This window comes from Numenius arquata, chromosome 10 (genome assembly GCF_964106895.1).
Source record: "Numenius arquata chromosome 10, bNumArq3.hap1.1, whole genome shotgun sequence".
NCBI lineage: Eukaryota > Metazoa > Chordata > Aves > Charadriiformes > Scolopacidae > Numenius > Numenius arquata.
This window is the reverse complement of record NC_133585.1, coordinates 45,663,006-45,689,220: the sequence shown is the minus strand read 5'-3', so window position 1 is coordinate 45,689,220 and position 26,215 is coordinate 45,663,006. Positions and strand designations below refer to the sequence as shown.

General features: G+C 41.3%; 2 protein-coding genes across 16 annotated transcripts in view; one reads left to right on the top strand and one right to left on the bottom strand.

The window, feature by feature from the left end:
* Window positions 1-15,800, bottom strand: part of FIP1L1 (factor interacting with PAPOLA and CPSF1) — a 40,388-nt gene extending 24,588 nt beyond the window's left edge. For 4 of the 15 annotated variants that reach the window (XM_074154278.1, XM_074154288.1, XM_074154280.1 and 1 more), the window contains exons 1-8: window positions 15,665-15,800; window positions 14,986-15,025; window positions 12,536-12,593; window positions 9,052-9,155; window positions 7,332-7,393; window positions 7,026-7,133; window positions 5,743-5,873; window positions 3,072-3,181 (exon numbers count right to left, since the gene is read on the bottom strand). In XM_074154278.1, coding sequence (XP_074010379.1) covers window positions 3,072-3,181; window positions 5,743-5,873; window positions 7,026-7,133; window positions 7,332-7,393; window positions 9,052-9,155; window positions 12,536-12,593; window positions 14,986-15,025; window positions 15,665-15,800 — 749 coding nt within the window. Of the gene's footprint in view, window positions 1-3,071; window positions 3,182-5,393; window positions 5,463-5,742; window positions 5,874-7,025; window positions 7,134-7,331; window positions 7,394-9,051; window positions 9,156-12,535; window positions 12,594-14,985; window positions 15,026-15,664 lie in introns of all 15 variants that reach the window. The other 11 variants (XM_074154272.1, XM_074154277.1, XM_074154279.1 and 8 more) reach the window with 6 other exon arrangements.
* Window positions 15,801-20,074: 4,274 nt separating this feature from the next.
* The window catches only part of SCFD2 (sec1 family domain containing 2), a 196,645-nt gene continuing 190,504 nt past the window's right edge, over window positions 20,075-26,215 (top strand). Inside the window, exon 1 of the mRNA XM_074154896.1 lies at window positions 20,075-20,810. Within this exon, the coding sequence (XP_074010997.1) occupies window positions 20,075-20,810 (736 nt within the window). The remainder of the gene's footprint in view (window positions 20,811-26,215) is intronic.

Below are 26,215 nucleotides of genomic sequence, written 5' to 3'. Positions count from 1 at the left end.
ATTAAAGCAGTCATTGTTTACAAACTTAAGCAAAATTTCTCACACAGACACATTGTATGAAGAAGCACTGAATTTTGCTTTGAATTAAACATTTAGGATGCAATTCTAGTGAAGTAGTAACTTATTTGCTGGTGACCAATAATTCTGTTTGTATTCTGTAAACTACAACCTCCATATTGGTAACGGGTAACAGGCTTGCTGACCTCAGAGCTATTTTTTCTCTTTTGGACAATTTCAACTGTAACTATATGCAAACATCCTCTGTACTCAAACTAAAAAGGTACAAACAGTTGGCACACAAGTATTTTAATGTTTGTTTACAAACAAATTAAAAAAAAAAGCAAAACCCACTATCTGTCCTCAGACTTCCCACTGAAGAGAAATATGTGCTGCAACATCTATGTGTAAAATCATCCACAAAGCAATGTTGGAAGCTCTGACTAGTAAATGGGGAATTGAAATGTTAAATAAGTATCATGTGATCATGTCCTGATTCCCCCCCCCTTACCTTAAATTTGGGTCTCCTATATTGTTCCTGCCACTTTCTGATGCCTCAACTGGCTTTTCTGGAGGCACTGCTTGTCTGTGACTGAGACAAGGTGCTGCTTGTGGTGAGATAAATTGCTGAGGTCCTTCTTTTCTTGTGTGTCTATCTATTCTGCTCTTTGAATTCCTCTGTTCCTCATGCCCAGCCTCTTACCAAGCCCCACACCGATACTACTCTACCCAGCTGCATCAGTTTTCCCTCCCTTTTGACAAATACATCAACTACTGCCAGAAGCTGAGAGAAGCTTTACTGCTACATGAGAAATGCTTCCAGCAATTTCATAACAAAGCTATTACAAATGTCTCATGGCATAAAGGCAATTATTTTAAATTATCAAAGAGCTGGATTACCAAAAAATTTCTGCCTAAAACTAACTTTTTAATTAAAGAAAAAAAAAAGTCCAATCCCAGAGAACACTGCCTGGTTATAAAGACATTAGTAATGCGGGCTTTTATATATGGAAAATAGTAGCTGTGTTCTGGAGAAGTCATTCACGTAGCAGTATTTATAATCCATACAGTTAAGACTTATTCATTCACTGAGCTACTCTCAGCATCTACTCATCTACTTTTGAGCATGCAATTTTCTTTCAAAATCTCTTCTGACCACTTGGTAAAAATATCTTTTCCTTCACACAATTATTTATTTTAAGCAAATGTATCCAAAGGAGCAGATATTAAATATGTAAAGAAGTCAGCTTTGCTATTGTAACAACTTACAATATTCACACTAACTGTATATAAACCAACCTATTCTAACCACTGGAATGCACAAGTGCTACAACTGGAAACTTACGTTTCCTCTTTTATCTAGACAACAGACCAACTTCACTTACTGGCTTCTCATTCTTAAAGATATATGCGTTTCCCAACCTTTGCTAAAATAAAATTAGTTCCTGAAGAAAACAGACACATCTTAAGTTTGTCAGGAAGGCTCTGATTAACAACAAAATATATTAACTTTAAACCTTAAAAAAATCACAAAGATGGTCACTTAAACTTGGGATTGCTAACTTCAGGCAGAAAAAAAACTATCACATAAAAATATGGTATAAAGACATGTATCCTAGCTAGAGCCTATAACAAAGACTACTTATGAAGGCTATGCCACGCACATGTATCACCTTATTCTATTAAGCTTTCTCACAAAAAATGCAAATTTCACAGAATCACAGAATTTAAGCACTGTCTTTTTTCTACAACTTTAAGCTTCACTACATTTTAATATCCTGGTCATTAACTACTATCTAAAGTATTTTAGAGGTTCTCTGTCCACCAATGAGATGCATAAAGACTTGAAACCCTGAAACAAAACCTGTACTAGATACAGATTTAGAATCCTTATCCTGTGAACAGTACATTCAATTTTGAGAACTCTGTTACAGGAACATCACGGATCAGACGCAATTCACAAAAGAAAAGTTGGAAAAAAAAATATTACAGGGTTGGTAAAAAGTTGGGAAGACTTTTACTACTTCTTAGACAAGAAAGATGGAAAAAAAAACCAAAACAAAACTAAAATCAACTAAAACCAGAGCAGTATATTCTGATAGCTCAGAGAAGAATTTAGGCTAACAAGGAGGAATATTCTAGAAGTGAAAGAAAAACGTAAGCAAGAGTATCAAGCAAGATTTTTTTTTTCCACCCAAGAGAAATACATTTGGGTCTTGAACTGACTCTTAAAAATGGATTAATTAACAGGAGTGCCTCTGAATCAGTCAAGCTACTTATGGATGCAGTGCTAAAGACACATCTATTAGCATAGATGCTAATCTTTAACTGCTGGTGACGAAAGCGTCCAACCTGCTCTACCTCTCGTACCATCATTTATAATACAATGGCTTTTAATTTGCACAGAACCAAAACTCCAAAACAGGATCACTTGATAACTAAGTAAAGCAGAAGCACGGATTCATCCTAAGTCAAGTGCCAGATATCAAACAGCAATAGCTTAGATATAAAGGACAGAACTTGTTAAAGCCTGGGGCTGGGAGAAGGAGGGGAAGAAACCCTAGTAAGGAAATAACTTCTCTCATTTCAAAGAAAGTATAGTAAAATATTCAAATATGGAGAAGCTAAAGCTGTCTTGCAGGAAAGAGACTGGGTTCTGGGAATTCTTGCAGTGGAAGTCATAGCTGTCTGATTCCTTCTTGTTTGAGAAGGCATGTTAGCCAATACCCATAAAAAAACTAGCTAGAAACAATTTGTTGGCCCATCTAATTCTACACTAAAAAACATGGTGTCATCAACACCTGGATTTTTGTGACTGCCTTGTTATTTGGTCCTGTTGTTTTTTCTCCCCTTTCCTTCTACTTTCTTTCTCCTGAATAGCCTAGAAGTCCTTATACCGCATTCATGTGTAATGGCGACTGAAGGCCAGAAGTGATAAGGATCACTCTTCCCCTCATTTCTACCTGTTACAGAAACATATTTTCTCTTTATCCTACAAAACTCATGAACTTCAAATACACAGAGGTAGCAAAATAAAAAGTTATTTGGTCTTGAGTTACAACTGTCTAACTGACCTGTTTGTTGGAATTCCTGATTTGAATAAGGCAGGAGGAGATGTGAAATCAGCTTTGGTCGACTGCACTGCCAACTCTTTCTCCAAATTTCCAGTTCTGCCCTGCTGTACCTTCAAAATAATGTTTCATCATTAGTTTAACCTCAGAAGTGTAGTAGCCCCAACACTCAAAATAGCACACAACCAACCCAGAAATATAGTAAGTTTAATCAAATTTTTTAAAAACTGTCACCTTTACACACCTAGTAAGATTCCGTATTTTATAAGGCTATATTACTTAAATACTGTGTTTAATATATATATATATATATAAAAGAATCATTATGCCAGAGAACAAATTATTACAGAAGATTAGATGGTTTCAATATTTATTTTCCAAGCATTTGATTTGGACATGAACACATCAAACTGATTTTCTTGTAGAATTTCCTGTATGAACAAAATAACATCTTAATTTTTAAAAGACGCAAACTTATTAAGATTTATCTTCATAATCTTAACAACAGAGATATCTAACAAGTCTGCTACCCAACAACAAACCATAAGACAAGAAATTGAGTGGATTCTCGGTCTGCCTTACTGACTATGAGATCTAGTAACCTCTAAATTTCCAAATCATACCAGGGAGTCACCTCGCACTCTGGCTTATGCAAACTTTGAAAGATTTTTCATTAGTTCAGGCTGAATACTGTAAAAACATACTGCTGTTTCTGAAGCACTGCAAAATTCCAGAGACACGTTATTAAAGCTATGCCAGACCTTTGGTGCAAGTACTTCAAGTATCATTTGACTTCAGCAGCACATTAGGCATGAAAGAAAAGCCTACGTGGGTTAGCATTAAAGACAAACCGGTTCTGACTCAGTTTTTAAAGACAATCCCACTGCACCAACCACGCAGCTACATCACTCATGGTGTAACATCACACAGGCTGAGAACTCACAGCTTCTTGTAGGCAAGTGAACTGCTAAGGTTTTGCAGAATCTCACTTCTAAACACAGGCACCTCTTTCCCACCCCCCCAAAAATGCACAGAAATAGTTAAGGTTCATTACAAATGAAGTTAAACTTTAATATCCAGAAATATGGGGAAAAAAAAAAAAAAGACCCAACCTGAATAGGTTTGGTTTAAGCATTTAAAACACCGAAAACTCTGCAAGACTTCTATTAATTAATGAGTAACTGGAGAACGTAGGAGACAAAGTCTTGCCAGTTACAGAAGATTAATCCAAACATATCACGTATGAGACAGTATTTCAGAAGAGTGGAAAAAAATTAATGAAATTATTTAATAATTATATGTAAACTCTTTATAAAACACATGACAAACTTACTTCAGACTCTTACAACACAATTATTATCTGTACTGTTTGATCACTGGACCCCCAGAGAGTCAATACTGAGCTAGAAATAGGAGATGCTTTGCTTTGGAATTCTTATCCTTCTTCCTTCAGGACATCAGTTCAGAGAAATTTTAAGTGTAGTCAGTTGCAAATGGTAACTCCCGTTGCCACCATTTCCACCATTCTATAACACAATTATAATGATAATTGAGGAAGGCAAAAAGCCCCAGGGAGCTTCTGATCTGTTCTTGCTAAGAAAAAGTTAAAATGACTGGATACCCTCCAGTAGCATATGAGGGCAAACAAAAACACCTGTACATTGCAAATAAGCAAAATAAATAACTTTTGTATTCTAATTTCAACTCTAGTGTCTAACAAAAGAATAAATGAGAAAATGAGAAGTTGGAAAAAAAACAACTTTCAATCCTTAAGATAAATACTGTCACACAGATTTTTCTGCTTTCTGAAAATCAGCATTTCCAAACAGAAAAATATTATATATAACTTGATTTATTGCCATCTAATTCCCAAAGGAGAACAGAAAAATATGGAAGATTGATTTTCAAATCTCAGAGTTGCCAAGGATAAGTGTTATAAAACACAGTAAGAGCTGAAAGGCCACAGAAAAAATAAACATGCCATAATCTACAAAAGCTTCCCCAGCACATCTGCACAAATTCTATAATCTGCACAAACAAATGCACTACAACTAAAAATAAACCATCACATAAAGGAAAATTAATTTCACTGAGAAATTGGTTAGTTCACCAGGCCATTAACTCACATGCTTGTAGAAAGGTGACGAACAAAGCAAGACTTTTTAATCAGCATTTTGTGACATACGCAGAATGTCATTGACGTGAGATGAGAGTCTGAAATAATGGCTACGTCCATTTCAGTTGTTCTTCTATTGGTCTGCCGTGGCACGGGAAGCAATACTCAACAAAAATGACAGCAACCAACAAAAGTTTACTAAAATTCACCTTAAAAAGATGGTATCTGCCATCGAGAATCTCTGCACTTGGTCTTACTTCCATAGCCTTGTCTTCAGCCTAAGTTAAATAACACATTGCCCATTAAGATACCATAAAACTCTTAAGAGATGGGCCACAATCTGAATAATGGTACAGAGGCAATCCAGCTGTAGCTAGTCTGTCACACTACCCACACAAATTTCCAGGGAAGCAACACAGGAACACTCTAAGGCTCAAGGTGGGGAGTCAGGTACAACCTCTAACAAACACACTGAACTGGACAGAACAAGCTTACGACACACAAGCAGCTTTACAGGGGAAAAAGCATGTAGAATACCACAAAAGTTGTACTAATTACCGTAATTTTATTTGTGGTTGAGGTAACTGGTAAAATTTCAAGACCCATTCGTATTCTCTTTTGTTTTTCACAGTAAGCTTTCCAGGTATCTTCATTGAACCCATAGTTGAAATAATCAGAGAGATCAGCCCCTTTAAATAGAAAAGCATAGATTTTTATCACATTACAAAGTTCATCTTTTCTTCACTGAACATACATACACCTCTATTTATAACATCAAAATAGATTAGGTATTGATCTAAAAACATACTACTGAAATGTACAATACAGTCTTGCATCAGTAAACACAGAATATTCATGGCTAAGGCTATAAAAACACTAAAATTTAGTCAGAAAGATGATCTTGCCTAGCATGCTGTCTCAGGGATCAAGAGTAGACACTTACAAAGTATCATAGGATATTATAATCCCTGTATCTTTACAATAAAATACATGTAAGATGTACAGGTTTGCTGTATGTTCAGTGAAGAACCACTCCGTTTTGCTTGTTCTGTGTTTGATTTCTTGTTTCATTTTGACTCCTAGTTCCATTTGATGCCATGAAGGCATTCATAAGGTCTCTCACTTAAATTAAAAATAACCCAATAGACATAACCCAAATAGCTAATGGTTCAAACATAAGAATATTATCAAAGGCTTCTTTTTTCCATTTTATAGACACTATTTGCATTGCCAAAGCAATATACAAATGCTGGAAAAAAATCCTATACACAGCAGCAAGATGTACTGCCACTAAAAAAACCGCAACCAACGCCGGTATTAGACAAGTCTGGCCAAATCACTTGATCCAACCAGACAATACACACAGGAGACTTAGGGAAAGCCCATGTGGTACCAGCTGCTTCTTCAAACATCTTACAGATGTTTATGTGTGAATGCAAAGAAGCACAAGCAGTTACGTTTCACCATTCTTTATGCTCAAACCTGCTAGAACTATTTCCGGTTTTGCTTTATCTTCTGTCCTATGGCATAGACCAATAGCAGTAATCTCCACAGAAGTACAGATTTCCAAGGAGAGTTCAGGATATACATGTATTTAAAAAAAAATAAAGGCCATGTCCTACAGTCTCTTTTTACTGACATATGTGTGGAATATCTAGTAAGAGACATGGCACACCCACACAGCACAGTGGCAAGAAGTAACTTATCTGCTTTTTCCAAGTTATATTGTACAGTATCTTCTAGCTATGAGGTAGGTAACATCTACATGCAGTAAATGGGAATTAGGATTAAAATAACTTACTTAATACCTACATATCAGTTAGCATAAACCAGAGCATTACCTGGCTTTCTCCAAGGTTTATCTTCAAAAGAATCTAAATCTACTTCCAGAAGGGGTACACCATTAATATTCCCTGGTGCATCTAGATCCACGCCTTTAACTTTTGCACCTGTGAAGAAAAGTTAGAAAGTTAGAGCCTTCTGTCTCTACCAAGTACAGTTTTAACAGTTGTAACACACCTAAAATAGAAATAAAAAGTCAGATTTAAATTTATCAAAACTTTTTGGAAGTGAAAATTATTTCCCTCATTCAAAACAATCAAACATTTTTTCCATTTTTATTAATACTGCTGTGTAAATTTTCTTACCAGAAGATCCATAAGCCCGTCCTCCTGTCTTAATATTGAGGTTCACAGGTGCCGCTCCATAACTTAAAAAAATTAACAAAACTGAATTAGACAGAGAAAACTCTTAAAACACAAGTAAAACACAAACCAAGAGTTAGCTAGATCCAGAAACAAACTAGACCCAGGCTCAATCGGCATCCTGAATCTCTAGCTTTCCAAACTGGTAACACTGTAAAAGCAAAGAGATCAGCCTAGGAGGAAGAGAGTGTACCTTTCTATGCTCAGTAGCAACTTCTCCAACTAATAAACAGTTGTGAAGCAAGTCCCAGTCACTCTTCCTGAGTTGAAAGGGTAAAGACCTTGATAGAAACAAGAATGGACAGAACCAGGAGAAGAGAGAAAGGAAAAATGCAGTTCATTTAGGGATACAGATGACACTCTGGGGATTAGCATAAAACCAAAGTAAATTAAAAAAAAAAAAAAAGAGAAAGGGTTTAGACAGATTCTTTTCCCTTTTCATAATTATACCATTTAATCTGTACACAAGTGGAAAATTCAAGCCTTTCTCTACAATGACTGAAAGGCTGTCTGTTTCAATGTACTTCTAGCAATCATCTGTCCTTGTGACCAACAGAAAAGTATGTAACGTTTCACTTTCTAAAATACTTGAGAGCTTTCTTTATAAAAATGCACTCAGAAATCTAGCTTCTGAACTGATCTAACTACCTTCAGAATGATAGTATTGCTCACTTGGACCACTAAGAGCTAGCTTTCACTGCCATTTACATGCAACGTAGCTTATCCTCACAGGTTGTATCAAACCATAAAAATAATGAGATTAGCATATAATTAGAAGGCAGTGTACAGTTTACAATCTCACATCCATGCAGTTTTAGTTTTCACTCAAGTGCTACAAAACAAAACAGCAGAAGACAGTACAAGATAGTACAAGACTGACACAAATCATTTAACCTTCTGATCAGCGATGCTGCATTTGTGCATGACTTTTGTCAAACAAATCTTTACTCTTTTTTATTAAACAGCAGTTAACTACTATCTGAAAAACCTTTTAATCCTATAAAAGGAATTTGTTATACTGAAGTTAAAATGAACAGCAACGTTGAGTTTGTTTCACATTACTGCTCTTCCATGAACTTTCTGTCCAATTTGCCCAGAAAAAAGGTTTTTCAGAAAACAACCATTTCTACATAAAACTTTCTATTCTAATTAGATTTAGGATCATTTTCTCATTGTTTTCTGTACTCAAGAGCACCAGCAAATCCACTGGGAATATAAATCTAGTTTTGTTTTAGTCTTAAAAAATTTGAGGTCACTGCCTACACCACAAGCATACTGCAAGCTATTGAAAGCAGACAAATGAAGGACTGGAAGAATTGCTATTTTTTATATTACATTGATTTGCAGTTAGTTTAGGATACGACGTATTGAAAGTTTAAAAATATTATGTTTCAAAAAATGAGTAAATCACCTGCATTCTAAAGTTAAGAACACAATAATATACATGAGTCAGACCTACCTGCAGACCTGTCATAATTCTATTAAGAAATTATGCCCTAGTAACTCTGGTTTTAATAAGCATAAAACCATTAGGATTGCCAAGACAAACAAGCAAACCACTTCCCTCAGAAAACTTCCATGTATGAAAAATAATTATTATGAAATTATATGAATTATGAAAAATAATATTTCATAATTTTGGGTAAATTTGCAAATAACTTACCTATACTGTGGGGCTCCTGTTTTAATATCCCCTATGGTGACTTGAACATCATCTTCATCATCATCACTATCACTATCACTGTCATCCTCAGCCTCTGCCACCTTCTACGAAAGAAAAAGTTGTTGCTTAGACAAAAAGCAGTCACTTACCTTTCAGTGGAAAAAAACTATCCAAGAAAGTTCTCCTTTTGCTAGACCTCAGAACTGAGTAGCATTAACAGTAAATTTAAGAGGCTCGCCTGATGAAATGCTACAAGTATCTGAAATATCTGGATCAAAATAGGGAAGTATGTTAAATACTAAGCTCTGTTTCTGAAACATGTCATTTCCTAAATAAGCATAAAATAGTTTCCACTATCCAATATCCTTCTTCCCTCTATCTAACTTGTACACACTGGTTCTACTCTTATCTTATTACCCAGGAAAGAACGTAAAGATATGCAAGACTAGCTTCTTGCCATCCTCAATTACATATCCATGGTAAATCAAATAAATGTTTTTCCAGTTGTAGATGAACACTGCGCTTCAGAGAAATCTGTTCAGTTCCTAACATCAGTAAACTGTATAAAATACTTGAGATTTTTCAACGAACAGGCTGAAAAAATATACAAGAGCACACTGCACGCTGTTCTATCCCACAGCATTCAAGGTTGCTGGTAAATAAAAGTCATGCCAGTTCATACCAGGAGCTCAACCTGTAATCCAGTGTTTTGGGTTTGTTTGGTGTTTTGGTTTGGTTTTCCCCTCCCAGACACAGCAGGGGAGAGAAAAAACAGGATAAACACATATAATGCTTCCCCCCCAGCACTCTTTCAGCTGTTGATTATTATCAGCTCAGGGCATTTCCTAAGCCAGTTATGGTTTGTCTATTTAGTAACCCCCAATGGATTTTTCTCTCAAGTACTTGCCCAGACTTCCCTTCGACTCATAGAAACTCCCAGCAGCGACACTCTCTTTGGCAAGGAGTCCCATAGCACTGTCTGCTGCATTAAGATCCAACCTCTTTTATTTGTTTTTATCCTGACTCCTACAACTTTCATTTAACAATCCCAGTTCTCATATGGAAGGGACTGTAAGAAGTCAATCCTTATTTATGTGACTGTGAGAAGTCAATCCTTCTCCACATGTGATTTTGTTACCCTCCATCATATCCTGCGTGTGCCTGTCTTCCAGGCTGAGAAGTCCTTACCTACTCAGCCATTCCTTGTATAGAAGCTACCTCGATTACTTTTGCTGCTCTTCGACTCTCAACTTTTTTCAGTCGAAGTAAAGCCTTTATGATGTGAGCAGAACAGAACAGCACACAAAATTCAGGGTGCGACTGAACCATGAATTTACAGTATAATGATACCTCCCATTTTGTTCTCCATTCATTTTCTATTAGATACCAAGCTTTAACTGCTTTTTAGACTCCAGACAAGCGCCTAACCATCAATTTCATGCATCTTTCTACATATCTTGGCGCATTTCTCCTAAGTGGTAATGATCAGCTCAGAGACCACTGTTTTATTTGTAAACCTGTTTTTCCTCCCTTGAACATCACTCCTCCTTTTCTGTACAGAATTTCAACAACCATTTATTAACCAGTCAGTTCTTCAGACAGTCTTTGCTATTACTATCTTGAATAACTTTGTAGCACCAGAAAACGTGTGATCCCACAAATTATCCCTTTTCCAAGTAATTTATAAACACATTAAACAGCACAGGTTACGCACAACGTTCCAGAGAATCCCCACTGGAGGTGACCTTCCTTCACTGAAAATGGAACCTTTAGTCCTACCCTCTGTTTTTTATCTTTTACACATCAATTATCCATGTGGGACTTATCCTATAGCTGCTTAGTTTTCTTAAAATCCTTTGGTGAGAAACTTCTTCAAAAACTTTGTGGGATCCAAGTGAACTTTATCAGCCGGGTCACCCTTATTCACATACTCATTGAATCCTTCAGCAAGAGGCTGAGCGTACAGAAGCCGAGTTGACTCTGCCCAGGCAGGATGCAGTTGCCCAAGCACGGCTGAGCTCTAGCCCTTACGTATTACACCATCTATTAACTTGCTTGGTACATAAATTAGACAAAAATAAGCAGCTGCACAGAAGGCAAGATGTTGGAGTGCAGTTCATCCTTACTATACAACATTAATAAATTTACATAACATGTAAGAGTCTAATCAAGGGGCAGGGAAGTCTAGCTCAGTATGGATATTCTGTAAATGACAGCTGAAGACAGAAGACAGTCTTTCAAAGCCCCACTGCTGAAAAGGACAAGTTCACCACTCTCACACACCAAGCAACCCACAGAGTAGAGAGCAATTACAAATGCATTGAACAGAAAATAAAATTTTGTCTGGAGCATGCACCTTTTCAACCAAAACTAACTTCACTTATAAACAATGATTTCTTAGTTCCCTCCTCACAGAAATATTCACCTTTTCTTACTCAACCAACTTGAACACCATCCATTTTTCTAAGTTGCTGTTGACCCTTCATGTGCACCTTTTACCATGAAGTCTTCAATTTTATGGAGATGTTCTAATGATATCCTAACAAGGCTAGGCTTTATATAGGTGAAAAATACAAAGACCTGCATATATAAGGTAACTGCACCAATGAGGATTTTCAGATATATTTTTAAATCACTAAGTCCGAAAAAGTATACTATTGTCTCCTTGTACCTAACACATTAAATCTACTGCCCACTTAGTATTAGCAGTAGCACAAAAAGCCTTTGGTGCACTTAAAATAAAGACCTTTTCAGTTTAAAAAACTGAAATAAGTTTTTTTTTAAGTTTTTATACCTTTTTTTTCCCAACTTTAAATAAGTTGTAATATTTTTATAAATAAAGTATTAGACTTACTGAAAAAAAAATACACTTTTAAGAGAGCTCAGTCCTTAGAACTTGCACAAATACTATGATAATGGTTTCTGAATCACTTAAGAGAATTCTTGCAAGGTATTAGCTAAAAAATCCCAGTGAAGTAAAACTACAATTGTTTCACAGAACAGATTTAAACTGTTCCCATTCACAGTAAAGTGAGTCCTTTCATCAACATTGCAAGTGTACATTTCATTTCCTGGTGCTTTCCTTCATCATACTAACACTGAAGTTATAAGTTGTTCTGAACATTGACAAATACTACCTAAGAAGTCTGTTATCTTGCCTCTGAAAGGCAGTGAGGAAAAATAGAGACAGTATCATTTTGAAAAAGATGTCTTTGACTGTCTTTCCCCCCTCAAAAAATGGAAGTATTATTCATTTATTTTCTGTGGTAGATTTTAAAAAAGGACTGCAGCTGGAAATTCAATTTCCTAATTTAGTAATTTCTACAGAGTTTCTCCAGATAGCATCAAACACCTTTCAGAAAATGAAAATCAAGGGCATACACTTAAGCATTAATTCATTTAATTATAAGTCCTAGCCAAATTACTAATACCCCATAAATCAAAACAAATTAAAGCAATATTTCAAGAAGACATTTAAAACTACCGTTTTCACAACGCCATTTTCTGCAGCTTCTTCTTCACTTCCAGGTGGGGGTGGAGCACTTGAACAAAAATAAACAAGAAAAGATGAAACTAGGTATTTATGCCCATATTTCACACACATAGCAGCTAATGATGAAAAAGCCTTGCATCATCATTACAGAGAAGAGCCAAAGCTCCAGCTATCTTCAGCATTAATTACAAAAAATGATTTATTTAAAAAAAAATTCTAGATAAATATAACTTTATATTAGGCAGGATAACATTTAGCTCTCATAAATCATACTAGTTGAATGTTTGTAGAATAGTTGGAATTAATAAGGCACTACACCTGGATCCTCTTGAAACGAGAGTGAAATCTTTCACAATATATGAAGGGAGAATAAAAGCTCTCCCCCTTTCCCCTTGCAGACTGACACTTTTCAAAGACATAATGGAAAAAAAAAACCAAAACAAAAAATAACATTTAAACAGCCATAGGTAATGTTGCAATGAATAAAAATTCTCACATCTATATTGTGAAATGTTCTTCCGCCATATGGTATAGCTACAATTCAATGGTGAATTCAATTATATTTTAACTGTAGACTGAAAACTGTAAAACTTTTAAAAAAAAAACAACTACTGGTCCCTGTAAAATGACGAGCACTGTCAAATCCATGCAAATGAGCTGTCTCACTGGCTTACCTACTGCTGTTTCTTACACAGCAATATTTTAATTTCCACAGCTCCATTAACTGTTAGGACGTTGCACCACAAATAGCACAGTAAGCAGGGAACCATTTAGAAGCAATATTCCACTGAAAAGATATTTCTGAAATGGAGTGAGCAACTGCCAATTTTTATTGAATAAAATGACTTTGATCCCATCTCCCGTTGGCAAAATACCCACTCATGAGCGTTGCACTAAAACCCAACACAGCCCAGGTATGGCTCCAGGATTCAAGCTTGACCATTTCCCTTTATCACGCAGTAAAAATGACAAAATAGCTACAGAACCTGAATAAAACCTCTCTATTTTTATATATACAAACAATACCAAAACTAAGAGGTCAGAGACCAAAACTTTTAACAGGTAAACTGTCATCACACTTCCAGAGTTCCAAACACAACTTGTAAGCAGCATAAGCTACTGTTTGTTATTCTTTTTAGTCCATAGCTATGTTTTGAGGTAGCCAAATGCCAACCTAGACACTGTTGACCAGAAACTGGAGTAAAACACCACTGTTTCTAAAGATCATTTTGGCTGCCACGCGAATAATTTTCGTAAACAGTAATACCAGCTAAAAGTGCCAGGTCAAGAAAATGTAACTGAACACAAGGCATCAATTGGATATGGAATAGCTTCCAAATAAGGAGCTAATAAATAATTAGAATTCTTTGTTCTGGGAAAGAGATGATTCAAGACTAATGCAAAAAAGGTCTAGAAAACCTAAGTGACGTGGAAAAGGCAACAGGAAGCAACTCCGTTTCTTCTACTACAAGAACTAATGGGAATCAAATAATTGCATCTAGTAGCTGCTTCAAAACGATATCATATGTAGTAAAGTGGTGGAGGTCATGACTGCTGTATCACACTGTGCCTGTCAAAAGTTGATGTCAGTTCAAAAAAGCAACTGAGAAAGCATACGGACAAGTCGTCCAGCAAGGGTAACTAAGTTGAAGTTCTTACTGAAAAAATCTCTGTTGACTGGAAGCATTTATAGAAAATAACAATGCATGTTTTCTTGCATCGGCTTTCCCTTTATTTGTTTAATTTATCTTGACAATCAACAATTTCCATAGTTTATCAATTGTAAGACTTCTTTCATTCAGTACGAGAGACTGATTCCCACTTCCAGTCGGTCCTTGCTGCCAACCTCCATCAACTTAGCTAGAATTTCTAAGGAGCGTCTTTCCCTCCTATAGCTCCTTATAACACAAGCAGGCTCCCCCAGATACTTCCAAAGCTTTTTCTAAGTTTCCTTCATATACCAAATAAAACACCCAACCCCAAAACCTTAAGCAGACGTGCTACGTGACCTGCACATCAAAGTAGCTGGTAATCTTCCATTTCTTCCTTGTATTCCTCTCTTTGTAACTACATAGTCTGTCTCCCAAAGAGTTTACAATCTTTTAATTTCTAAATTATCTAAAACAAGTCCTGATCCACCACTAAGACTGCAAAGCACTATTACAGAAATAGAAGACCTGTTGGCATTTTGTAGGGGGCTATTGATGTCCATACAGTTAAAACCTGTAACTTTAATACTTAAGTGCCTCAATTTCAAAGGTAAAACCATTTCACAGGAAAGCCTAGACATTCTGGCAGATCAAACATACTATCTTAAGGAGATTTTCAGAGACACCAGAGTGTGTTCAGGCACTATGGCCTTTCAAGCAGCTGGAAAGAATGTAATGAGTATAATTTTTGTGCAGCCACACTACAGGTCTCCCAGCTGTCAAGGCACTCACCTAGCTTTTTCTTCCTCTGGTCTCTCGGCTTCATTTTCATCTACCACAAGAGAAAAGAAACACAGTAGTTAAGAATAAAATCCCCTGGATACCAACTGGGACAGATATCTTGCCATGCAGATTATTAGGCAACTCTTCAGTTTATGATTGAGACATTTTCATAACATTTCAATTGTGAAATCAGCCGAGCAGACCCCTGAGCCCTCACAGCACTCTGTACTGACAGGTCTGCCACAGGGGCTGGGTCCAGTTTACAGGTTTTGTTATAATTTGAACGTATAAAGAAAGTCCCTAAAGTTGTAAAGAAAGTTTATGCGTAAGAGGTTAAGGCTGCTTCAGTACTTCAAGGCCGGGAGCCCGGGCAGGGGCCGCCCATGGGGCAGGAGCGCCATGTGGGGCCTCAGAGGGGCCGGCAGCGCCTCACAGACCGGCGGCCGGGTCAGGGATCCCGCGGGGAGGGGGCCGCGGGCAGCCCCGGGCCGGCATCGCCGGGGGGCTGGTCGGGAGGAGGGGACTCAGCAGCCACGGGGGTGGCGGGCCGAGGCCGGGGCGACCCTTTTAAACGGCGGCCGAGCCAGCCCCGGCTCAGCGGGCAGGTGCGGGCCGCGCTCCGGCCTGGCAAGGCGGCGCACGCCGCGACCTACCCACCCCCTCACACGCCACCGCCGCCCCCCTGCACCGAGGGAGGTGGGCTGGGGATTGGGGGAGAGGGGGCGTCTAGGAAAGTCCGTACCGCCATAGAGCCACTCCTCCTCCTCGTCGCCGGCGGCCCCGCCGAGGTCCGCCGACAGCCGCTCCACCTCGCCGGTCGACATGGCCGCCTGCCGCGGGAGGCGAGAGCCCAGGCCCGGCGGCGCCGGGGCCTCCCGCCGCGGGGCAGCGCCGCCGCGCCGCCGGGGGCTTCCGCCGGCGTTTCAGGCCGCGACCGGGCGGCGGCTCCGGGGAAGCGGGGGGGTTGCGAACGGCCGGCCCAACGGCACCGCTGGCGGAGGAACGGCCGCCGCCTGTTCGGCGCTTCCCCTCCCCCGCCGATGAGTGACACGCACAGGAAGCGGGCCCGGCCCGGCCCCGCGGCGCCCTGGGCACCGGCACGCGGCGGGGGGGGGCGGCCCGGCGGCCAGCGGAGGTGTCCGGGCGCGGCCCGGCGCCCTCCGAGGGGTCCTGGCGAGCCGGCAGCCATGAGAAGCGGAGGGGCCTCCTGGCCGCCTGCGGGAGGAGCGGGGCCGGGCCGGAGGAGAGGGGGGAGAGCGGCCGGGGGCTGCCCTCCCCACGGAGCCGGCCCCGCCGCCGGGACTCACCTGGGCTGCGCTTTCCCCAGGCGCGGCCGGCCTGCCCGAGCCGCCTGCCCTTTGTCTCCGCCGCTCTCGACTGTCCCTGCGCTCCGCTGTATCCCCGAAAGGCCGGCCGCCCCCTCGATGGGGATGCCCGGCAGCGCGGCAATCTCCTCCGGGACACCCTCGCCCAGCGCCGGGAGCGGGGCTGGGCTAACAGCCGGGCGGCCCGGTGCCGTGCTTCCACCGGCGGCCGATGGCAGCTGCCGGGGGAGCCTCTCCACGGGACAAACGCGCTACTGCTTCTGCTAGTGCTGCCCTAGCCCTCGGCTCGGGGACCCTCCCAGCTGGAGGTAATATGTTAGATTTAACAGCTCTTCATAGGTTTGTTTTTCCTTTTTCCTCCGCAAGCTGCCTAATTTTATTTTTAGCTGCAGTAAGAGTTTAATATTCATAGGGCACCGTTCCAGAGCGTAACTATACATTTCGTGAAGAAATCGCTCTATTTTAAAAGCGGTGGGAAGTTGCGAGCTGTTTTTACTGGTCATTTTCTCACTTTACATGTGTGAATGCTGCACTAACAACTGCAAAATTCATTAGAAAAATTTAAGTACCAACAACTGTCAAAACAAGTTCTGACCAGTTACGTGTACAAATGGAGTCTTCAGCGTCTTGGGTCCCTTTTTTAGTTTTCACAAACACCCTCTTTTTCACAGCAGGACAGACTGAAAAATCAGACCGCGGGGCTTGACTGTACCTATAAACACATCACAGCTCTGGGAAGGGGGAGCTTATTCTTTGAATTGCCTGCACAGAGAACCTTGTTTTAAAGTTTCATATATGGTCTGATGTTTCATTGGAGTTCACGTGAACAAACTACCTTCTCAAAAGGCGTTTTTTTGCCTTGAAATTAAACGTTCGGGTGTCATATACAGCTTGTATAATGGTTTAGGTTGGAAGGGACCTTAAAGATCATCTAGTTCCAACCCCCCCTCCCACTAGACCATGTTGCCTAAAGAGATCATGAATAAATGGGTAAGGTTTCATCATGCAATTCCATTTTATATACATATATGTATATTTTATATACATATATATATTTTATATATGGTGGTAGACTCAGCAAAGGTGTTTTTCACCCAAAACATTTCTAGACACTTGTTTCACATAAAACACATTTGTATTGTAGCATCTCTTACTGGGCATCAGTATCTTTCTTCATTTTCATTACTGTTTTGTTTACTTGGCCATTTAGTGCACTTCTGGCTGACATTAAAGGACGTAGTAGAACTCTAAGAGTTTTCTTTGAATGTGGACACAAGGAAGAAGAAAATACTTTTGTGGAAGACACCAGGAAGAGAAATCAGGAGTAGGTGTAGAACATAAAATCTCTTAAAATACATCAGGACGGGTCCTTGGTTTTCCTTGTAGAAACCTTTAAATAGACATCACGTTCAGATGGTGGTCACATAAAAATCCATCTTGAAGATCTTGAACGTTGGAAGCTGGCACAAGAAGGCTAAGGCTCAAAAACAGCTGCCAGCCTTCCATGGCTCCTAGGAGGATCTTTACCCACCTCTGGCTCTGGCTGGACAGAGGGTGCTCTGAACCTGTTTCCTGCTTTGCCTCTGAGGACAAAGTGCTGGCCTAGATGGCATTTTAACTTCTGCTCTAAGATAAAAACTAGCACCAGCCCCAGCCTCTGGAAAGGACCTTGCAGTTTCTCCTTTACTGCTGTGCAGAGGGAGAGCAGCAGTTGGGGCCTCAAAAAAGGCTTCTCCCAAGGCCCTGAGTAGCTAAAAGGCTGAGGTCAAAAGATGTGTTTGCAAGCTGCGTAAACAACTCATGGGTTACACTCCAGAAACCCACAAAAAGATACCAAGTTTATGGGAACCCTTTAAGATAGTTATTTTTCTAACACAGCAGTTATAAATTTGCACATGGGATAAAATAAGCTGTAAAAACTACTTGGATAGTTTTGTTTCGTATTTTAGCCACTATGCTTTAAACTGATTAACCTCATTTTGTCTTCTGGCTAGTAATCCTTTTTTTTCAACATTGGCATATGCAGAACTAGTTGCAATCTACACAGTATTGATAAAATTAAAAAGCTATTTGTTTTCTTAAAAAGGCATCTGCTGTTTTGACACTATGTCTGAAAAAAACCAACCACAAACCCAACCTTTTAAAAATGGTAACTAAAGAGTTGGACAAGCCATAATATATCTAGCTTTTGTCCATGGCACTCAAGCAGAAAGCAAAAGCTCAAGAGATACATAATCTCCAAGGTAATTCAATCTGAGAGGATAATTCTACTTGTGTATAAATCCAGAGGCCCAGTGGTTAACCATCTCCAATCCTTTCTTGGCATTCATTTTTCAAATCAAAATAGTCAAGAAGGCTATTAACATACATATTTTTCTAGCATCATAAATTTATATGCCCTAAGGTTAAAATAACAGATTGGGGTTGGAACAGCACAAAGACATAAGATGCAGTTTGGAAGAGGGAAGAATGCATCAGAGTAGGACTGTGCATGGAGCAGACTAGGAGGAGAGAGAACTTAATTTCATTACTGGAAATCTGGTGACTCCATATTATTCATGTTTTTCAGTGTTCTGAAACCAGCTGAACCTACAGGAGAGCTAAGATGACCAGTTAAGATAGTGGATGAACTAATGAAATAATTTATTTTTTTGTTACTGCTGATAATCCCTCTATGTCAGAAAAAGTATCCTCCTCGCTCTGTACTAAGGAGGCTGCTCAAGTGAAATACTATGTAGAACAGAGATTTGCAAGTAATCCATTCTCTGGGGAGAAGAAACTGTAGATGCATATTATGGCATTTTTTTCTAGTTAGCTTTGAAACTGACTTTGAGATCAAGAGCTTTTTAAAGGAGAAATGGAATTAAATTACCTTGTCATATGTCTCCAACTGTATATCATAAAAGTTGCATTTATTAAAGGAGACTATTTCTTGTTGCTAGCTCATCAACAACTGGATTTGTTAATACTAACACAAGAAATACAGAATTGTAGGACAGGGAACAATGATGGAAGTTTCACCTTTCCAGTGCCGTGCATTTAAAAAAGTATCAGCAAAACAGTTGTTCTCCTGGTATAACAAAGTTATTGATGTAGCACAAAAGAAGTAGTGACATAAATAGCGACACTGAATCGTTTTAAGATTTACCAGGAGCAAGGCAAAAGGAGCTCCCAGCCTTTTCAGGGAAACGTCAGGCAAAACGGAACTGTCAGTGCTCAGACGTCCCTCCTGGTACCAGCCAGGGCTATAGACTGTTGCAGAGTCTCTAATACAGACCGCGGGCAAGAGAAACATTTAACGTTTGTCAGAATTTGGCATTGCCAGCACAAAGAAGAACCCCTTAGCCTCTCCTCTCCCAGAGGCGCATCCCTGCTGCTGCTCTCGCCGTGTAACAGCCCTGAGAGGGCAGGAGAGCTACCCGAGGCTAACCTTTGGGGGTAGCCGGCCCTCGGAGATGCCAGGCCCCAGGTCCCGCACCCGGCAGTGGATCCCCCGGGGGACTCCAGGTCCCGCACCCGGTACCAAGTCCCCACAGTAAGCCACAGTACAGCCCCCACAGCCAGAGGAAAGGCCTCACCGCCGCCATAAACCCCACCGAGGACCCCTGAGCCGCTCCCTCACGGACCCCGCCGCCAGCCCCGCTTCCCTCAAGGACGCCCCTGCCCCTCCCCGCCGCCGGGCAGCGAACCAATCCTTGCCCGCCACGTCATCCCGCGGCGCCGGCGGCGCACCGGGCACGTGCGGTGTGTTGTGGCTGTCAGCGGCGCCCACCATGGCGGCGCCGGTGGCAGAGCTGCGGCGGGTGTGCCGGCAGGCCTGGGAGCCCGTGCTCGCCAAGGTGTCCCGGGCCGTCGTCTTCCTGGACGCGGCCTCCGCCGAGGCGTTGCACTGGGGCGGCGGCGGGGCGGGGGAGCTGCTGGCAGCGGGGGCGCTGGCCGTCAGGGCGCTGTCGGCTGAGGCGGCGGCGGGGGGGGCCCGCGTCGTCTTCGTGGTGAGCGGGGCGTTGCGGGGCAGCACGGCCGCCGCCGTGAGGGGGGTGCTTGGCCAGGGCGGCGTGCGGCACTGCGTGCTGGTGTCTGGTGGCGAGGCGGAGGGCGGCGGGGCGGCCGAGCTGGAGGAGACGCTGCGGCGGTGGATGGGGGAGGGCGGCCGCGCCGAGGTGGTGCTGCGGGGACCGCCGCTCCTGGCGCCCGTCTCGGCGGAGCTCTGCCTGCTGCCTGCCCTGGCGGGGCTCCTCCTGCCTCTGCCCGGCCCCGGCGGGCCCGGCCCCGCGGAGGTCGGGCTGGGCGCCCTGCCCGCCGAGCTGCGGGCAGCGGTGCGGGCCGTGGTAGGCGACCTCGACGCTCTCTTCACCTCCCTGGGCCTGCGGGAGGAGAGCTTCGCCGTGGGGGCCCTCAGCAGGGTCGTCGCCGCTGAGCTGGCAAGCTACGCCTCGGCCAGGAACAGGAGAAGGACAGCCACCAACAAGGCCTCCGTTGTCTTCGTGGACAGGACGCTGGACCTTGCTGGTAAGAAATCTGCTGCTGATGGGGGGCTGTCATCCCTGTGGGCCCACGTCCACCCCATCGAGAGGGTTTCAGATAGATGCAGGAGTCCTTGTGGCCTGGCAGCATGTGTAACACCGTAGCTGTGGTTGTTGCTCACATGTCCTTGCACTCCAGTGGGTGATAGAAACCCAGAGTTTGTTTCCACAAGGGTTTGTTTTCAGTACTTGCATTTTGCTGTAAACTAGAGACCTGTGCTGTGCCAGTGTGGCATCCCAAGGTGTGAAGGGAACGGACAGCACGTTTCAGACTGAGCCTTGTGGATTACTGTGAAGTGTATCCTGCTGTATCTACTTGTCACCCTTGGCATTATACTCATCTAAACAGATATACATCTATATATATGCTTAGCTATATCTATATGCCAGAAAATGTCTCTGTATGTGTGTGTGTATATATATATACGGTTTTTATATGCTGTGCATTATGCTTAGTCTTTGAGTGAAGCAATTGCATGTCTGATGGTGTTAACTTTGAAAGCATTATGTTTGAGTGAAAACAATCCAGAATTGTTTATACAACGCTTTCTGGGAAGCAAATGAGCATAAGAATAAACCATATGGTAAATATAATACTGCCAGTTAATGCAGGATTGATGCGAAAGTTGAGAAGTGGAGGGAGTGTGTGACAGTCAACCGGGAAACTGTCAGAAGAAGAATGTCTGGTATTATAATCAACCTGCAAGCTTGGCAAGTGAGGTAAAGTCTTTTAAGCTGGTAAGATTTGATATCAAAAGGGCAGAAAGGGAAACAGTGATTGAACGAGTCACCAGAAGGTGCTGGGCTAGTGACCCAGAAAGAGTTTGTATCAGGCTCTCAGTTCTGGAATAACCATCTTTCAGTGGAAACACTAAACTCAAAGAATAATTGATATAGGAGTGGCTGCATTCATTTACCCCATTGTATTATTGATAGACCTGCTCACATATACAGTGTGTGGGCCTGGGTCTGTTTGCAATGTCTGTGGTCAGTAATTCAAGTCATAATTTTGCCACCACTTGTCCTATAGCAAGTGCTTGGCACAATGTTGAACCTGTAGCTCTTCTGTTTCTGTATTTTCTTCTCTCTTTTCTGCCTCCCCTCCCTTCCCCCCTGCTCAGTTTTGGCTTTGTGTATTCCTGCACTGCTGTAGGGTTCATAGCTGTCGACAATGTGCTGAAGAGCAGGTATGGATCTGGGCGGTTAACCCTGTGCTGTGGTTGGGAAGGTTGCTTTGCTGGGAAGGCTGCAGGAGAGTGGACTTGGATGAAGAGCCTTAAAATGAAACTGAGAGGAGTGCCGTTTGGGGTGAGAACCAGTGAAACTGGGCAAGGATTCGTGCACTGAGGTGGTGGGAAGAACTGAAAACAAGGAACTGGAAATTGTAGGTGTCGAGGAGCTGCCTGACAAGGAGACTGCTGAGGATGCATGAAGAGATATAATTGGTACCAGCTTATATCTGGGAAGTGAAGTCTGGGATCTTGTACTTCAGTAGGAGAAGGTTTTTCAGAGAAAACATCAGGGCGGGTGGGACAGCTTTGGAGGAGAGGCATCAAAGCTCTTGGAGTAAGGATGAGAAAGTGAAGTATTGGTTTTTTTAGGAATATGTTCTCTTCAGTATCTGTAACTGAAATCAAGATCCCTTCATGCAGCCATTGTTTTGTTACCAACAAATGTCTCCAGAATTCATTGGCAGTTTCACTGAAGCCTTCCTATGCTTTGGACGTGATACCATGCTGATGCTCTTGCCATCAAGTACAGTGCAAACTGAAGGAAGAAAAATGTAGTGCATTTCTGAGGTAAATCACTATATGGGCCTGAATTTAGTGCCATGCAATGAGATTTGTTTTATTGATTTGCTAGAAATTGTACAGTAAAAAGTACACAGAGGGAACAGCGTTTAAATTGTGAAATTAGTTGTCAAGAAGTGGGAAATGGCGGAATTAGGTCGTACCTGAAATCTTTAATTTTCTTAGGTGTGTTCAGCCTTTTATATAGTCTGTCCCCTGGCCCCCTACCTCCGACCTCATGGCTTGGCTTTCAGGTGAATGAATCTGTTGAATTTCAGCCTTACACTTTGTAAAAGCTAAAGCTTCCTATCTGCAAGTTTCTGGCTTGGTATTGGCAACCGGGCCACTGGATTTTTTTCAAGCTGTTAGGTATTTGCAGTCAGCAGTGTAAAAATAAGTAACTTTTTTTCAAGTAACAGCTTGGTCCAGGTGGAAGTCTTTGACGTAAACTTTCTCATTTGCAACTCATTTCAAACAGCTTTTTAAATCTGCCCTCTCTAAGGATGAAAGATTTTTAGATTTGATTTGTAAATGTCTTATTGATACCTGAATCTTGTCCAACATGTGGGCTGCAGGTATGAGAAATGGTTATGTATCCGTGAATTATGGGAATGCTTTCATATTCCAAGCACTTCCACAAAACCCTGGAAGTTCATTAGAAGGAGGTGCTGGGCTGCTCTCTGATTAAGTCAGGCTATGACTTTGAATCACTCTGAATAGGTTATCAGGAGACAAATGTTTTCTCACTCAAAGATCTGTATGGAATACAGCTTTAGGTTGATCTAGATGATGTCTAAAGGAGTTGCACTAACAGATGTCTTATTTTTGGCTCAGGTCCCATTCTTATCTATAGCAAATAAGATGTTAGGCTAGAATAACATAGTTTTTAGTAATACCAATTGATTTCTACTAGTAAAAAACAAAATGTCTCAAAAGTGCTTTTTCTGGTGCTGCATTTGCGAACAACTGAACTAAGGGAAAATACTGGTACCTAAATAAATATTAAGAACTTTCCACTTTAAAGAACATACTAAAGAAGTATTAAGTACATTTTGGTAAAGAACCTCTGGTGCCAGTGTCAAGAAACTGCATTATCTTTGTTGTGACAATTATTTAAAAAAAAGTAATTAGTCACATATAAAATGGCACATTTTTCTATCAAAAAAAATCAGAAGGCATCTAACTGACTATGTTAGCTTTCTAGGTTCCATGAAGCAAAGAATCCCTTCTGAGCTGTTACTCTAAAATTTGGATTGAGCTCTATTGAATACTTCTTATAATCTGATTTTTATTTGGTGTTCAGCATTACTTACGTATGCTGTACTTAATGAATAGAGAGGAAAATACCAAATTAAGACAAAGAATTATCCTTTTTGTCCTGTATTGCATAATATTCAGCTGAGCTGTAACAGAGATCTTTTTCTGGCCTTTGCTGCCCTTGCTGCAGTGGCCTGGCTTCAGCTGGAGTTGGCATGGATACTGCTCTCCCCGCAGTGTAGGACCCTATGGATAAAGCAGTGCCCCAGAAGATGGGACGTGTTTTTACACCCTGGGGACATCCCAGACTTAGTACTTTGTGCTCACTTCTTGAATTCTGATTGTATAAAACTTTGTTACTTGTGCTGTCCTAATCTGTATGTATGTTTAGTGCTGCTTTTGTTTGCTTACTTACTGTTTTAAAGTTCACTACCTTTGCTTTAAAAAGCAGAATGAATCCTCCCAGCTGGAGTGGTGCTCTGATGAGTGACACTACTTAAAGTCAGAGCTAACTCTGGCACCTTAATTGCTCTTTATTTTTCTCCGCTAATATTTGTGTCTCTAAATATTTGCATTATGATACCATACTGTAACCCCATGCTCCTTCCGTGTGTTTCTTAGTCACCACCTTGCCAGCATTCACCTTTTCTGGAGCAGTTTTTCTGGCTTCTCAGATTTCCTTTTTCATTTGTAAGCTCGTTGATACCTTTCAGATACTGGTGTTCAGAACAGCTTGATGCTTTTCTCTTTCCAGTCTCTTGGTGCTTTGCAGCCTTTGGGATTTGGGGCACTGTAAGCGTGTGAAATAGCGAGGTTTCACCCACTGGGATGCGCAGGGGATTTTGAAATGCAATACAGCGAGGAAAAGACAGAGAGGAATGAATAGCAGGGGGTGCCTGCTCAGTTAATGTATAACTTTGAATAATAACCTTTGTATGAGTGTTGTTGAAGTTGGATATTTCAGTGCTGTCAGCAACAGCACTTTTATCTTCCTCTGGCACTTTTGCATGTATCAGTCAAAATCACTTCTGTTTCCCCACAGCCGAGGCTGCACACTCAGGTTTAACTTTCCGTGTCATTTCCCTCACTGTCAGCCAGGTATCATCTTTGCATCACACCCTTGCGCTGGCTGCAATGTTTTCAGCCTTGTGACAGGTACAAAAATCACAGTTCAGGTGCTCATCAACAAAGTGTAGGTACCGTTCCCTTTCAGGGAGTAGTCATAGCCACAAGAAAGTCATGGCGTGCCTTAATCATCCTACCACATACTCCCATTCATAGAGGAGGATGAGAGGGAAGACTAACATAGACCCATGCCTTTCTGGTACAGTCTGCTTCTGACTAATCTCTCTTTTTGCTTATTTTGGTTTTAAACTGTTTGTTTGTAATTGTCTGTTTCTTTCTTTATATCTGTCATGTTTCTAATTTGGAGTGTTTTACTCGTGCTCTTTTTGATTGCAGCATCTTCCAAGTTGATGCACTGGTGGATTGACACTAATGTCTTTTTAAAGGAAACAAACCCATGTTTTTTTCTTCCTTACCATATAAGCTGAGGCTTTGAAAACATAAATACTGAGGCCTGTAGAGTACAGTAGTCCCTTTTTTATGAACCAGGCTGGGGCTTTGACACGAGAGGCAACTGATGCTTAAATTATTCTGGTTACTTGATGTTGTAGACTGCAGCTGTGAGGAGTGATGGCAGCTGAAAATATTCAAGTGGTATCAACTCAGTTCTACGGGTCAGGGTGCAGCCTCTGCTGTGGCGTGGTTTGTAAAGATCCTGCTGTCATGGAATAGGCACACAATCTTTTATAATAGGTTTTTAAATGCTCCAGACATTAGGTTTGTTATAGAGGCTTTACAGACATAAGCAAATACATGGAATGAATTTTGCCTATTTAAAGAAAACTGCAGGTATCTAGGCCAGTGCAGGGGACTTAGAAATTACATGCTCCTTGAGCAGATGTTTAAGTGTTTCTTATCTCCAAATTTACTACTCTTTATATACGTTGCAATAGCTGGCTGTGAGAGATGGGGAACCTCGTGTTTCTATGGCAGCAGTCTGATGCTGCTGTGCTTGGCTGTGGGCTTCCTTGCTCCTGCTGCTGGGCTACAAGGTTTTTGGGGTTTTTTTGGAGGAGAGGGGGGGGTTGTGGTGTGGTTGGTTGGTTGCTGGTTTTTTTGTGTGTGTGGTTATTGTTTGTTTGTTTTTAGATTCTGTAATCAGCATAGTGGGACAGATAACTGACTACTTTGGTGTTCCTTTGTCTGTATAACGGAGAATGTAGATGTGTCTTGGCAAGATAGAAGGATGCTATAGTTTTCATTGAATACTGCAGGATGG